Source organism: Malania oleifera, chromosome 8 (genome assembly GCF_029873635.1).
Source record: "Malania oleifera isolate guangnan ecotype guangnan chromosome 8, ASM2987363v1, whole genome shotgun sequence".
NCBI lineage: Eukaryota > Viridiplantae > Streptophyta > Magnoliopsida > Santalales > Ximeniaceae > Malania > Malania oleifera.
Genome location: NC_080424.1, coordinates 7,644,095 through 7,658,543, shown reverse-complemented (window position 1 = coordinate 7,658,543; position 14,449 = coordinate 7,644,095). Strand labels below are relative to the sequence as shown.

General features: G+C 37.3%; 1 protein-coding gene across 3 annotated transcripts in view; it reads right to left on the bottom strand.

Moving 5' to 3' along the window:
- The window catches only part of LOC131161874 (NAD kinase 2, chloroplastic), a 32,424-nt gene extending 20,862 nt beyond the window's left edge, over nt 1-11,562 (bottom strand). For 2 of the 3 annotated variants that reach the window (XM_058117877.1, XM_058117878.1), the window contains exons 1-6: nt 11,053-11,562; nt 5,840-7,804; nt 2,419-2,540; nt 2,173-2,314; nt 1,862-2,086; nt 1,541-1,615 (exon numbers count right to left, since the gene is read on the bottom strand). In XM_058117877.1, coding sequence (XP_057973860.1) covers nt 1,541-1,615; nt 1,862-2,086; nt 2,173-2,314; nt 2,419-2,540; nt 5,840-7,804; nt 11,053-11,247 — 2,724 coding nt within the window. In that variant the 5' untranslated portion in view covers nt 11,248-11,562. Of the gene's footprint in view, nt 1-1,540; nt 1,616-1,856; nt 2,087-2,172; nt 2,315-2,418; nt 2,541-5,839; nt 7,805-11,052 lie in introns of all 3 variants that reach the window. The other variant, XR_009138634.1, reaches the window with a different exon arrangement.
- Between the last annotated feature and the right edge of the window lie 2,887 nt (nt 11,563-14,449).

Here is a 14,449-nt window from a genome sequence, read left to right as displayed (position 1 = left end):
GGCATAGAAATATCTAGATCTCGTATGAGAACTATGCTAGATCTCGTATGAGAACTATGTATGTTCTTAATCTGTTAGATGAAAATAGATTATTGGAACCAAACAGGTTGATACACCTATGGATCCTAACAGTAATGTGTTAGACACGAGTGATTTGTTGCCTAATCTTGGAAGATACCAGAGATTTGTTGGAAATTTTAATCATCTCACATTAACTTAGCAGGACATATCTTTCGCAGCACGTGTTGTGAATCAATTTCTGAATCCTTCGAGGACAAGTCATTTGGACGCAGTAATTCACATTTTGAGATATCTCAAAGGCGCACCTGGGAGAGGTCTTTTATATTGTGATTAGGGTCACATTTATATTCATGGATATACAGATGAAGATTGGGTTGGGTCACCTTTCGACCGAAAATCCACAACTAGGTATTGTATCTTGGTTGGTGGTAATTTGGTTTCTTGGAAGAGTAAGAAACAAACTGCGGTGGCTAGGTTAAGTGTCAGTTATGGCTTAGACTACTTACGAACTTGTCTGGTTGAAGAACGTGTTGGAAGAATTGGGTTTTTCACATTCTTTGCTTATGAGGTTGATGTGTGATAATCAAGCTACTCTTAATATTGCCTCCAACTTTGTCCTTCATGAGCGGACGAAACACATTGAAGTTGACCGTCATTTTGTTCGAGAGAAACCTGTACAGAAGCTCATTACTACCACTTATGTGAAGTCTAATATGCAGCTTGCTGATTTGTTTACCAAAGCTTTGGGCGGTGCTCATGTTAAATTTATTTGTAACAAGCTAGTAGCATATGATATTTATGCTCCAACTTGAGGAGTGTTAGAGGTTATTTATGTCTTTTAGTATTATTATTAAGTTTGTTAGCATGTTAATTAGTGACAGTTAGGGTATTATTGTCATCAGAATGTATTTGATTTGTATTATAAATATAGGGAGAGACCTATCTTCAAGTTCGGTTATTCATCTAATCAAAATCTCAACAAGAACTTCAAATATGTCCTTGGCGCATGGTGTTTAAAAGATTTCACTAGCTTGTTAGAAGATTTCAAGAGGTCAAGTTCAGCCATGTCTATCATAAAGCTACTAGAGCCACAAATGCTCTGGCAGGATGTCATCGCTCTATGGAAAATTAGGTGAAATTGGGCTCACAAGCTAGTTATTGGCAAAGATGAGAGAGCTCCTGGTTTCCTTAGGATCTCCTTGGTGGCCCCCTATTTCATAGGTTCTAAAAGTAAATCCACTGCTCACCCCAAAATAAAAAAAACCAAAAAAAATTAAAAAAATTAAAAAAATTAAAAACAAAGCAAAAACAAAAAACAAAAAACAAAATTCAAAAAACAAAAAAAACAACAACAACAAAGCAAAAGGAGAAAGATTAGAGAAAAAATAAAAGGAAATTTAGTGACTATATTCTCCTATCCAATCGACTAAAAGAATCATGCTCCCAAAATTAATAGAACCATAGGCAACAAGCTTGAATTTCGAGAACCATAAATCTGAAAGTAAAAAGGCAATATTACCATTGAACCACCTGCGGCTGTAGAGTAAGCCGTACTTCCCGTAGGTGTGGCTACAATAACTCCATCGCCTTGCACCTACAGTATAAAATTGATCACATAAAGGAATGGTAATATCACAAAGTGCATGAAGATCTTCTGTGTTTTCTGGATTCTAGGAATATGACAAGCAGGAATAATGTTGGTTTCAGTTGCAGATAAAATGTACATTAAAATACAATGCAAGTTGTAAGAAACACATATCTTTGTCATATTTGGGAATACATGACAAAATATTTCATGAAAACAAAAAAATGTTCAAAGAAATGAGTTCACTGACCTCACCTTGGTTATAAGGCGGTCATGTTCATAACATTCAATTTTGGAGAGGTAAGGGTTAGAACCACGATCAATAACCACCTCATTTAAAACATCAAATACTTTCCCAGGCATTGCTTTTCCATTTCGAAAAATTTCACACCTAAGACGCATTCTTAGAGTAATATAAACACCATCCAGTGTGTTGTTTCCATGAATGACTTGTCTTAGGTCCTGCCTGTAGTCTTCAAACTATGTCAAAAGAGAAATAATGAGTGAAAAGAATGACCATACGTTGGTGGGTTTAACTGCTATAAGACAAAAGTTAAGATGCTTACAGCATGTGAAGTGAGAAATCCAAGAGATCCAAGATTAAATGATACAACTGGGGGAACAGCACCTCTAAATAAATTTGAGGCATGGAGTATGACTCCATCTCCTCCCAAGCATGCAACAAAATCTACCCTCTCATGAAGATCACTACATTAAGGTCATCCAGAAAGGTAAGAGAAATTCCCAATGAAGTATGGAGATCCTTAGAAGAATATTCGTGCTTTTGCAATTTAGATCAATGGTTCCAGTACCTGGTATCTTGACTATAAAAGGTCTGAACAAACCCAAACCCTGGAATTCTGGCAAATATGTCATGCACATCAGGTTCAACAAGAACATTCATTTTCTCTTGGTAATACAAGAAAGAAGCCACCTGCACCTCACAGAAAGAAAATGTGAGTACAGAACAATTGAAAAATGACAGCACTAGTACAGAATACAGTTCAGTACACCAGCTGGGACAAAAATTTTAGTTGAATATCATCAGAATTACATAAATTCTCAACAAGGCAGCTTCCAATGAAAAGAAGAAAGTCTGATTAAGAACATGTGATGACTAAAGTTGAATCTAGTTTCCACATTCAAATACAAAATAATAAACCAAGTAGAAATGAACAACCATATTAGAGTGGTTTCATCACTCATTATTAATATGACACAGAAAATTGGAGGTACAAAAGTTGCAGTACTGAGCCATCATCAACAATTTTTGTCACCAGTGATCCCTCTACAGGCCACTCAATGCTTGAGGTGCTCAAAAAATGGTCATTCATTTCATTATAACCTCAAAAATATTTGTATGTATGCTGTCTTGACATCACTTCTAACTCCACCAGTGATGCACTCAATGTCCTAAATTTTTTCACCTGCAGCCAATCGCCCAAGTAAAGGAGGAGGGTTACGTTAGGTAGCTGACAGCTAGCGTAAAACTTGTCAAATTTGTATGCTATGAATTGCCCTTAAATTATCGAAAAAAATTGCTCTCAATCGTGTAAATTGGCAGAAAAGGATTCTTATAGCTTACTCCACCTAGGTCCCCAAGGCTTGGTTTGTTGTTGTTGCTGTTGTTGTTGTTGTTGTTGTTGTTGTCATTGTTGTCGTATCTCTACATTACTTATAGGGGTAGGCAAGAAAAACCAAAAAAACCAAACCAAACCAAACCATAAACGAAAAATTGGCAACCATTTTTTCAGTTTGATTTTGGCTCAGAATTTTCAATTTTTTAGGTTAACAATTCAGTTTCAGTTTTGACCATAACCGCAATTAACCAAATCAAACCAATATAATATAACTATATACTTATATAATCATTCATTATATAATATTTTAATCATTTAACAACATACAAATGTAAACCTTCAACCCACAAATTCGCAACGGCAGCCATCCATTATTCCACTCCCTCACGCCTTTCATGCCACTATTGTACTATTGCCCTTCCCCAAACCCTAGCCACCCACACTGCTCTATTGTCGCCGTCAGCCATGAAGGCTCTTAGCACAACAGCACTCAGCCCATGGTACTCTTTTTCTCTCTCAGCCTGGTACTCTGTCACTCTCAACCATGGCAGAAATGCAAAGTTGCAAGCTCAGTTTTGTGGTCTTTCAGTCAGAGTTCGAGATCCAGACATGTCCATATGCTCTTTTCCTTCCTCTGCTAGGCTGACTTTTGTTCTTCTAAAGCCTCTCTCTCTCTCTCTCTACTATTTGTTATTTTTGTTTTCATTTGATCTTTGATACTCTGTTTTGAGAAGGGCTCTTCGATCTTTTGTTGTGAACTTGGTCTTTTTTTTCTTTTGTTTTATCAGTAAAGGGTAAATTATATTGATCAAAGGGATATGTACAGAAAAATCTGAAACATACACCGAGAAGGGAGGCCCAAACTCCCAATCTAGAACAAGCAGCATCAAAACTAGGAAAACACTAGAAACGAGTACAATCAAACCTGGGCATACCCAGTACACAAGGCTTGCAGACAAGTAGCAACAAAACTAGGAAAACCTAGAGACAAGTACAATCAAAACTGGGCATAACCAGAACACAAAAGGGAACGCAAGATCAATTGAGCTCAAGGAGGCCAAGACCCCTTGTTCCAAATCTTCCTTTTCACAGGCTGGATGCATGCCTGGAGCTTCCACTGTGCCATGCCCTTGAGGACATCACTTGAACCCACTGTAACAGAAAACGTAACAGCTTCTGAAATTACCAAAAGCTCGTTAGATCTGAACAGTGTCAATTGCCAGATGGATATGAATCACACCCTGAAAAATCGAATTTGGAAATTGCAAACTAACTCTCGCAACCCCACTTCCAAAACCTGAATAGAAGAACTGTTGACCAACGCTCCAAAACACAAATGACACTGCATTTGACTTTGTACCGCATGTTGTTAAGAATAGTCTCAACTCGTGATGGAGATAATTGAAAACAATTCTTCCACCATACTTCAATCACACTCCTACTGTGCGACACGAAGGCAATTCTAATTTAAAAATCAAACTGGTTAGAGGAACTTTTGAAACAAAGAAAAAACCAACACAACAGTAGACAAACATGTTCACGCGGGCCACTGACAGAATCATCAACCCCAATGACTGGCTGGAGTTAATGCACGCTGACAGCCGAAAGCATGAAACAACAGGCAGAAAATCTTCATGGCAATGTGGGCAGAAATCTCCCCATGGCCAATCGGAATCCAAAAATCAAGAGAGAGGTTCAGCCATGGACGAGCGTCCCTCCTAGAGAGGGAAGAGAGCTTCTCTCTCTAACTAGTTGTGATCTTGGTATTTTTGTGTTGAGGGAAAGTTAAGATTATTTTGAGATTCCCCAATCTCAAAAAAAAGTTCTGAAATTTTATTATTAACCCAGATAGAAGTCCAATTCTTGTGATGTAAAGGCCGGTTTTTGTGCTCTAAAAGCCACTTTATGATATTATATAGGTCACAACAGGTATCTATTACACTGTTAGGGCACCGCCCATGCTTTGTATTTTGTATTTAAGGACAACATCAGAGTGCTTTTTGCCAATCATTTCCAGCCACCAAACTGTTCTCAAATGGATGATTTTCAGGGCGCTGAGAGAAACTATAATTTTAGTGTTTTTAAAATTTTAACTGGATCCAACAGTTCAGTTTGGTTAACCATTGGATATTGGTCTAAAAACCGGTTAACCAAATTCTGGTTAACAACTTGAAATGGTTTGATTTCAGATCACACTTTCTTGCAAACCAAAATTTTGGTTCAGTTAATGGTTAGGAGGGGCCCTAATTACTTTTCTTCACATCAAATGACAACTTAGACCAAAATAAAGATGAGGAATTTTGTCAGAGGAAGAGATTTTTTTTTAAAACGAACTAACTACCAAGAAATTTTTCCAAAAATTCAAACTTGTATCTGCATCGAATAAAAATATGATATGAATGGATTGCACCAGCAGATTGGACAATCATCCAATCAAAGTTTTAATATCATAATAATACTGGTAATTAATTATCAAATCATAATTGATTGTGTAAATTGGCAAAAAATGATTCATGTAACTGACCCTACCTAGTGGGAACTAAGGTTTGGTTTCTTCTTCTTTTGTTGTTGTTGCTAATCATCATACCATAATCATACAGCAAGAAAACCAAGCATTTCTGTTTAAAGGTGGACCAAAAAAATAGACAAGTACCTCTTTTGCTTCTTCCATTAGTTCTGGACCCAGCTTCTTCAGCAACAATACAGTTTTCGGAGTAGATTTCCACATAAGCATCTGCTGTTGGGTACTAGGATGAGTGAAAGCCAAGGAGGATTCAGTTACCCTCTCCCTGGTACAAGAGAATCCATCCGTGCGAACTAAAAACATTTCCGCTTTCCTTCTTGACTGCACCCTAACAACACCAGTTGCAGAAGCACACATATTTCCTTCAATCAGCTCAAGATTGTCTTCAGTAGAAACTGCAGAGGCTCCACCACTGCTCCTCTGATCCTCCCTGGAAGTTTTAGATGTGGGAGCTGTACTTGGGTTATTATTTACACCGGTGGAAACATTAGTTTTGGCCTTGGAATACCTTTCCCCCGCACCAAATCCATTCACAGTAAGTCCAAAGGAAGCAGGTCTATCACCATTTAGAAATGTCCCACTGCTAGTTGATGATATGTGAGGCTTTAGAGAAGGATTTTTGCCACTAAGTGACCAATTTGAACTCCCTGCATCCAAAAACCTTGACTTTGGACTATTACTAACAATTTCACGTCTATGCAATGTCCCAATATATGTCTCTCTTGAAAGTGGTAGTGTCTCCAATCTTTTCCACAAATAATCAAAATAAGAAAGGGGTGAGACTTTTTTATGTTTGAAGAACATAGACATCTCTTTTTTAGAAAAAACATTGCAAGGAGGAAGCTGAGACATGAGAGGATTGATTTCCCTCCATAAGTTTTTTAGAGATCCTACTTCATTTTCATCAACTATTTGTCCTGATGTTTTAGTTTCACAAGAAACAAGGCAATTGAAAGCCTCATAACTGCTCCGATCTTTGTTCTTGGAAGCTAAGGAGACTTGCTCATGAGATCCACCATTAGAACTATGAATTGCATTCAAACTCTCTTGCAGTGATTCATTTTCATCTTCAAGGGCTGCAGATTCAGCTGCATTCAAAGATATATTAAACTTTCCCATTTCATTTGTATCTTGAGATAGAATTCCATTGGAAGGGACTGGTTGATTAGGGAGCTGCAATGCACGGCGATTCATGTATTGCCTCCATCTGGAGACTATTGCAGAAGCCCTCCACACTCCTTCCTTACTATGGACATAAATGGGCTTTTTGCTAGAATTCAACACCAGAGACGCAAACTCCTCAACCTGCTCCATTGAAGGCACAGTCTGAACTTCAACTGGAAATTTGACCAATTCAATCTTCCCAGACAAAATAGCATCGTCTAGTGCCACTTCATAAAAAGTATCCTTGACAGTCTCTGCTCTAAGATCTACAATAGTTTTATATCCTTTCTCCAATAACCATATCAGACCTTCTTCTGTCACCTGGCCACCTACCCAGAAAGCCACCTCAGAATCTTCAGATGGCAAGTATCCTTTAGAAGAGGACAAATAAACAGGATTCCAGTTGGCGAACAGCATATGGCAGGGATAATCATCTCCACGAGGAAAGCCAGAATCATAGCAGACATTTTTCAACCTCTGCAATTTTATCCATACATCTCGGCTTCGATCATCATCAGGGGTCAAATAGTTTTCAAGAGCAACGTGCAAACTCTCACAACACCTTTTCATCTCACTTCTGAAGACAGCAAGTGGCGGAAGCTTATCCTCAATTGCACTTACATCCGCAACACGAAAAGAATTCATAATGGAGGATCTCCCAGAAAGTACATCCTCCCTTCCTTTGCTCAAGAGAGACACCATGCAACCAAGCACAGACACTATTTTGTCTTCCAACAAAGGTTTTTCCTCTGAAGAAAAATCATATGAGACATTACATTCTCCAGTTAATGGGTTGCATAATGTATCCATTAATGCAATATGAAGCCGTTCAGATGCTCTAAAGATTCTACAATAAGCCTCAATTTCTGCAATGTCGCCAGGAACCGGACCAATCCAAGGCAATTGTGACAAATCATGAGGCTGAGTTGTCTTCAAGTACAAGTAAAATAGTGTCAATCTATAGCATAACAACTTGTTTGTTCTAGAGTCATCAACAATTCATCTTATAATCAACACACAATAAAAATAGAGTAAAATTAATAACAAAACGGAAGGAAAATAAGTACAGGAAGGCACTACTTGGATATAACAGCAAGTACCAAAGTCATTAAGGCAGATCTGCAAGATAGCAAACATCTATAAAGCAAATACACAGAAATGGGGCAGGGGTATCACTACTATCACATAACAAGGTCATCGGACCCACAAAGCCTATTGCAGGAGACAACATGGCAAGTATGCATCCATAAATAAATATCCAATGTTATATATTATATCCAAATACAATGTATACATGAATTACTAAATTTTTTAGCATTTAAAATAACACCAAGTGCATTTCTAAAAATTCATATATAAATGAAACCATCCCAATTCGAAGTTTGGAAATGCTTGGGTGATAACGGAATTATATGGTTAACTAATTTATTTAATACAATTGTAAAAACTAAGAAAATGCCAGATGAATGGAGGAAAAGCACTTTAATACCTATATACAAAAATAAAGGAGATATTTAAAATTGTAATAACTATCGTGGAATTAAACTTATGAGTCATACGATGAAACTATGGGAAAGGGTAGTTGAACAAAGATTAAGGTTAGAAACGAAGATCTCAGAAAATCAATTTGGTTTTATGCTTGGGAGATCTACCACAAAAGCTATTTATCTTTTAAGAAGATTAATGGAAAAGTTTAGAGAAAAGAAGAGGAACTTGCTTATGATATTTATTGACCTTGAAAAAGCATATGATAGGATACCTAGGGAAGTTCTAGGGTGGATTTTAGAAAAAAAAGGGTGTATGTTGTAGGTATACCGATGTCATTAAGGATATGTACTATGGAGTAATGACTATTGTAAAGACTATAGATGGAGAAACTAGAGAATTTCCAATTACCATAGGTGTACATTAAGGATCTGCTTTGAATCCTTATCTTTTTGCTTTAGTGATAGACCAGTTGACTAAGAGTATTCAAAAGAAGGTTCCATGGTGTATGTTGTTTGCAGATGATATTATATTAATTGACGAAACTAGGGACGGAGTAGAGGCTGAGTTAGAATTATGGAGAGAAGCTTTGGAATCTAGAAGCTTTAGGATAAGTAGAAATAAAACAGAATATATAAAATGTAATTTTAGTAATGATAGGAGGAATATTGGAGACAAAGTTAAACTTGATGATGAAAAAATAAATAGCACTTGTAGATTTCGATACCTTGGATCTATTATGCAAACTGAAGGAGAAATTGAAGATGATGTAATGCATAGAGTTAAAGCAGGTTGGGTAAAATGGAGAAGTGCTTCAAGTGTGCTATGTGATCGTAGAATACCCTTAAAATTGTAAGGGAAGTTTTATAGGATAGCTATATGACCAGCTATGCTATATGGATCAGAATGTGGAGCAACAAAAAAACATAATATCCAAAAAGTAAAAGTTGCCAAGATGAGAATGCTTAGATGGATGAGTGGTATAACATTGAAAGATAAATTAAGGAATGAACATATTCGTGGTAAGTTAGGTGTAGCTCCTATAGAAGATAAGATAAGGGAGGGACGACTCAGATGGTGTGGACACTTACAGCATAGGTCTTCTAGTGCACCTATGAGGAAGAGTGACTTAATTACTGTGGGGGGCAATAGAAGGAGTAGGGATAGACCTAAAATAACTTGGGAGGAGATAGTGAGTAAGGATTTAATATCCTTGAATCTATCAAAAGAAATGGTCCATGATCGCATAAATTGGAGGAAAATGATACATATAGCCGAACTCACTTAGTGGGACTAAGGCTTGGTTTTGTTGTTGTTGTTGTTGTAAATGAAACCATCAAAATTCTCAATATTTACTTCTTCCATTATAAATGTGACCAACTATTTCAATCTTAAACAAATATCTATTGTTGTGGATCAGAATGTTGTGCAACTAAGAAACAACATATCCAAAAATAAAAATAAATGAAATGAGAATGTTAAGGTGGATGAGTGGTATAACTCTAAAAGATAAATTACAGAGTGAGCATAGTCATAGTAAGTCAGTGCAGCACCTGTAGAAAATAAAATAAGGGCAATCAAGATGGTTTAGGCACTTATAACATTATCCAAATAAGACACCAGTAGGAAGGGATTAGTGGTACTAGGATCTAGAATGGTAGACCTAGAATAACTTGACTGAAATTGTGAGTAAGGATTTAACAGCCCTCCATTTGCCAGACAATATTATCCTAGATCATATGAAATGGGTAAAGAGGATCCATGGAGCCAACCCCACCTAGTGGGACCAAGTCTTGGTTGTTATTGTCGCTGCTGGTTAAGTCTTCAAGTAAACTAAAAGAATTGTTACATTATATTGTCACTATTTGTCTAAAATGTACAAGTGATGGATAAATGACAACATATTATGAGAAAACTGAGTTAACGGTGTTGGAGAAGTGTCTAGATGAAAATTTATATTTTAAAACTTTGGACAAGCTTGTGGAGTGTTGCATATACGCTCTGATCACATAACTACTTTTCCAGAACCAAACCACTATGAACAAATAAGGCAGACCCAAGACTGAAAAAAATTGATAAATAAAATAAGCCTCTCAGAAAGAGCATATCAAGTCTATGGCTATTGCATATTTTGTACATGTGACATCAAATGGAGCACTAGCAACGACAATATTTCAACTTAAATTGAATCTGTGGTAATCATCCAAATGACAGAGATCAGAAACTATTTTAAACAATTATGAACTATAGCGCGCTCAAGATTTTCAAAATTCATATTTTGAGAGAGAGAGAGAGAGAGAGAGAGAGAGAGCAAATCGACTAACTGTGTTGCCAATGTGAGCATAGGGAATCTGCTTCTGCATGACCTTTCTAAAAAATCTCTTAAATCCACCACCCTACTGATATTATCCATCATAATTGAATTGATACTCGGATAAATAACATATTTATTAAAAAAAAAAAAATGCATTCATCCCGCCTTTGCTCATTCCAAATTCATCAAGGTACCCACCTTGATCAAGCCAATTTCTCTTCTTCCAAACCTACGCACAACTCACATCTTGATACCACAATTTCAAACTCTAAACTTCTCTGAGTCAAATGATCGATCACCATTGCTCAAACAACACTGATTAGATGAAATGCAAATAGATACCCAAAAGAGGAACATAGGGAAGCAGCAAAAACTTCACCTGAGAGTCCAAACCGATGTTCGAGGAAAAGTGTTTCAAAAACTCTGCACTAACTACGAACTTAAGCTGCCTCCTGACCCGGCCCTTTCTCGGCGACCCAAACCTGAGTCCAAAGATGCCGGTCTCTCTGATAAATGGAGGCAGCTTCTGCGAACAAAAAGGGGAAATCCCGGCGGCCGGCGGAGACTGATTCATGTCGCCCTGCCACCATGGAACTTGAGAATGCTTCTGATCGTCGTTGGGTTATCTTAGTGCTTGGTGCTTCGTTTTCTGATTATAATGGATGGAATTGGCGGCGTTTGGATAACGGGAAAATGTTGTGGATAATATTGGTGGACAGCCGCAGCAATGGTGGCCATGGATTTTGGATTTTGGGTTGCCGGGTTTTGATTGATTTGAGCTTTGGTGTTTGCAATTACTGTGCAGTGATGTGACTGGAACAGTTTGATCGTCACAGACGCAAAACAAGTACGCTGCTCATCGCTTGTGAAAGGGGAAATGTAGTCACGCGCACTTGCCGGCGTGTGGGCTACGCATATGAAGATTCTACTTTGATGGTCTGTACACCAAGTCAGCTAATTCAAAAAGTTTGAAACTTCCTAGATTTGAAATTTCATGTAAATTCTAAATATTGTGTAATTTGACTTAGTTCATACCCTCTCAAATACCATGTTCAAGTATCTTTAATTGTACTATATAAGTTTTAGGAAAGATTTTATATGAATGATTTTGAATCTGGCTAAAATTTTTTACAAGATATAATTGGATTGAATTTGGTTAGAGTGAATTAGATTAATTAAAGATTATTATTTTCTCTAACATTTAGATTGCAATACTTATTAGATAGGCTGTCGTTTTTAAGAGATAGTAATTGCATAGTCAAATCAAAATATTATGAGAGGGGACGGAAATGACGAAGGAGTCGTAGGAGAATGATATCTCAAAGTTGAGGTTGTGGAGGAAGATGGCAGTGAGAGGCTAATTATGATCGGTGATAATTGACAACAGAAACGTTCTGCTACGGTTGTCTATTTGTTTGATCCCAAAGTAAGGTCATGTTAATCACTTGGGTCTACAATGTTTTTCTAATAATCTTACCTAGAAAACCTAATTTTGATGTTTTTTAAGAGAGAGAAACGGATTAAAATGATACAATCAATCTTTTTTATTTGTACAACCGATAATCATAATCAATGATTGTAGAGTTGGGACTTGGGGGTCTATAGAGGACAAGTGGTCAGCTCCTTTCATTGGAGAAGACAATGGAAAAAAAAAAAAAAAAAAACTTTGTCAGGGTTAGCCAATGGGGGTGGGGAACCGACAAATTCACTTAACATATATATAGACTAACCAACACCCCCCCCCCCTTTTAAAAAAAGGCCCATAGCCTAGCCTACCTATTGAATCAAATGAATAGTTATGCATTAATATTGTGTTTGTTTTGTGAAATTAGAGTTGAAATGGAATCAAAATTTGAACTTTGATTTTTGTTGCAATGTTTGATTTTATATAAATGAGTGTGAAATCACATTTTTAGCTTGGAATGCAAATTCTCTCCTTTAACAAAATGGAATTTCTGCTCAGAAATTAAACACTTATACAAAATATAATGTGGGGAAAATACTCTCCTTATAAAATCATGGCACCATAACAACACTTAACCTCTATAGCTATTTAAGTCAACAATTAAGAGTAAAAAAAGTAAGCATCACTTGCATGATCTAAAGATAGTTTTTAAATTTAATGTTGTACACCTCTCCCCCCCGCCCCCCCGCGGCGGCGGGGGGGCGGCACCCCCTTTCTTTTCTTATTAAGAAACCAGCCAATGCATAGTGATCCATTTCTTTAAAAGCCTCCATAACTTAAAGGTATAGAACTCTTTTTAAAATTCACCAAACTTTTTTTATTTCATGAAAATGAGACTAATTTAAATATAAAAAATTCCCTCATTGACCACTTGAAACCTTCCAAAATTTGGTTCCTTTTAAGATTAAAAGGGTAGCAATTGTTCGCCAACTAATTGTTGGTTTAAGGAAAAATTTTCTTAGACTATCGAGGCTTCAATCCTCAATGCACAACCCCAACGTTGTCAACTTCAACCCCTAGTCCATAGGCCTCAATCCACAACTCTTATGCCATCTAGGCTTCAATCCTCAGCTTGTAACACTTTGACGTTGTTAGGACATAGTTAATTAACCCATAGCTCAAAGGTCATCAAGACTTAACCCCATAGCTCTCAAGTAGCTGACTATAGCCCTCAACTAAAAGCCCTCAGGTCATCATGGTTTCGTGCATGAAGACTTCAACATAGAGCCTCTAAGTCATGAAGACTTCATTTCTTAACTAGAAAAAGATGAATGACATAAGCTTAAAAGTGAAGAGAAGTGCTAATCTCACCTAAGCTAAGCCCAATAAGGTAGTAAGGAAATGACCAAAACCCATTATATCAATGGCCAAAAAGCCCAATTAGTAATGGCATGGAAAATTACAATGACAACAAGGTTGGCAAGGATGAAAAGCATTGAACCTGATTAAGCGTTAAGATCTAGCAAAGTCCTAAGCTCACCTAAGCCTAGTAGGTTATTAAAGAATTACATAAAAATCAAACATGATGCCCAATGCCTAATTGGGTCTAAAGATATGAAAATTCCAAGTGGAAATTAGCTCATGGAGGATGAAATGCACCAAGCTCAATGGGGCCTAATGGCATGAAAAGTCCTAGTCTTCTTAGGTCTAATAGGGCAATAAAGAAATTATCTAAAACCTACTAAATGGAAGGCACATGTAATAACCCAAGAAATTTATCAGGGTCTCATCGACAAACACAAGGGACTCGTCGACGAGAATACATGAGAGTTTCATCGACAAGAACACGTCTCGTCGAAGAGACAATACCGAGGAAGGGTTTCAGTAGTTTGAAATTCGTCGATGAGAGGTTCAATTTCGTCGACAAACTTTATTCAAGGGCTCGTCGACGAGATGACATGTCTTGTCGATGAACCCAGGCCTATAAGTACTCTTAAAACCAAATTTTTCACAGGAATTTTGGCGCATGCAAGCTTTCTCTCTCTCTCTCTCCCTCTCTCTCTCTCTCTCTCTCTCTAAGCGTCCCTCTTCCCTTCTCTTTTCGATCTCAGCTCCGTTTCTCGCCGAATCGACGATTTGAGACCACCACGACGCTCCTGGGAAAGTTCTCTGCAAATTTACTGGAGTGGATCATTGGTGGAAGTGGTTTGAAATTCATCCCAATCTCAGGGTAAGACACTTTATTTTGCATTTGTCTTTCCCACAGTTATGAAAAGTGTAGAATACGAAAAGATTCTGATATTTTGTTCTGGGGGATGTTGTTTTCAAGGTGTTGGGCGGGAACCCTGCAGGTGTAGGGCCAGGATATAGT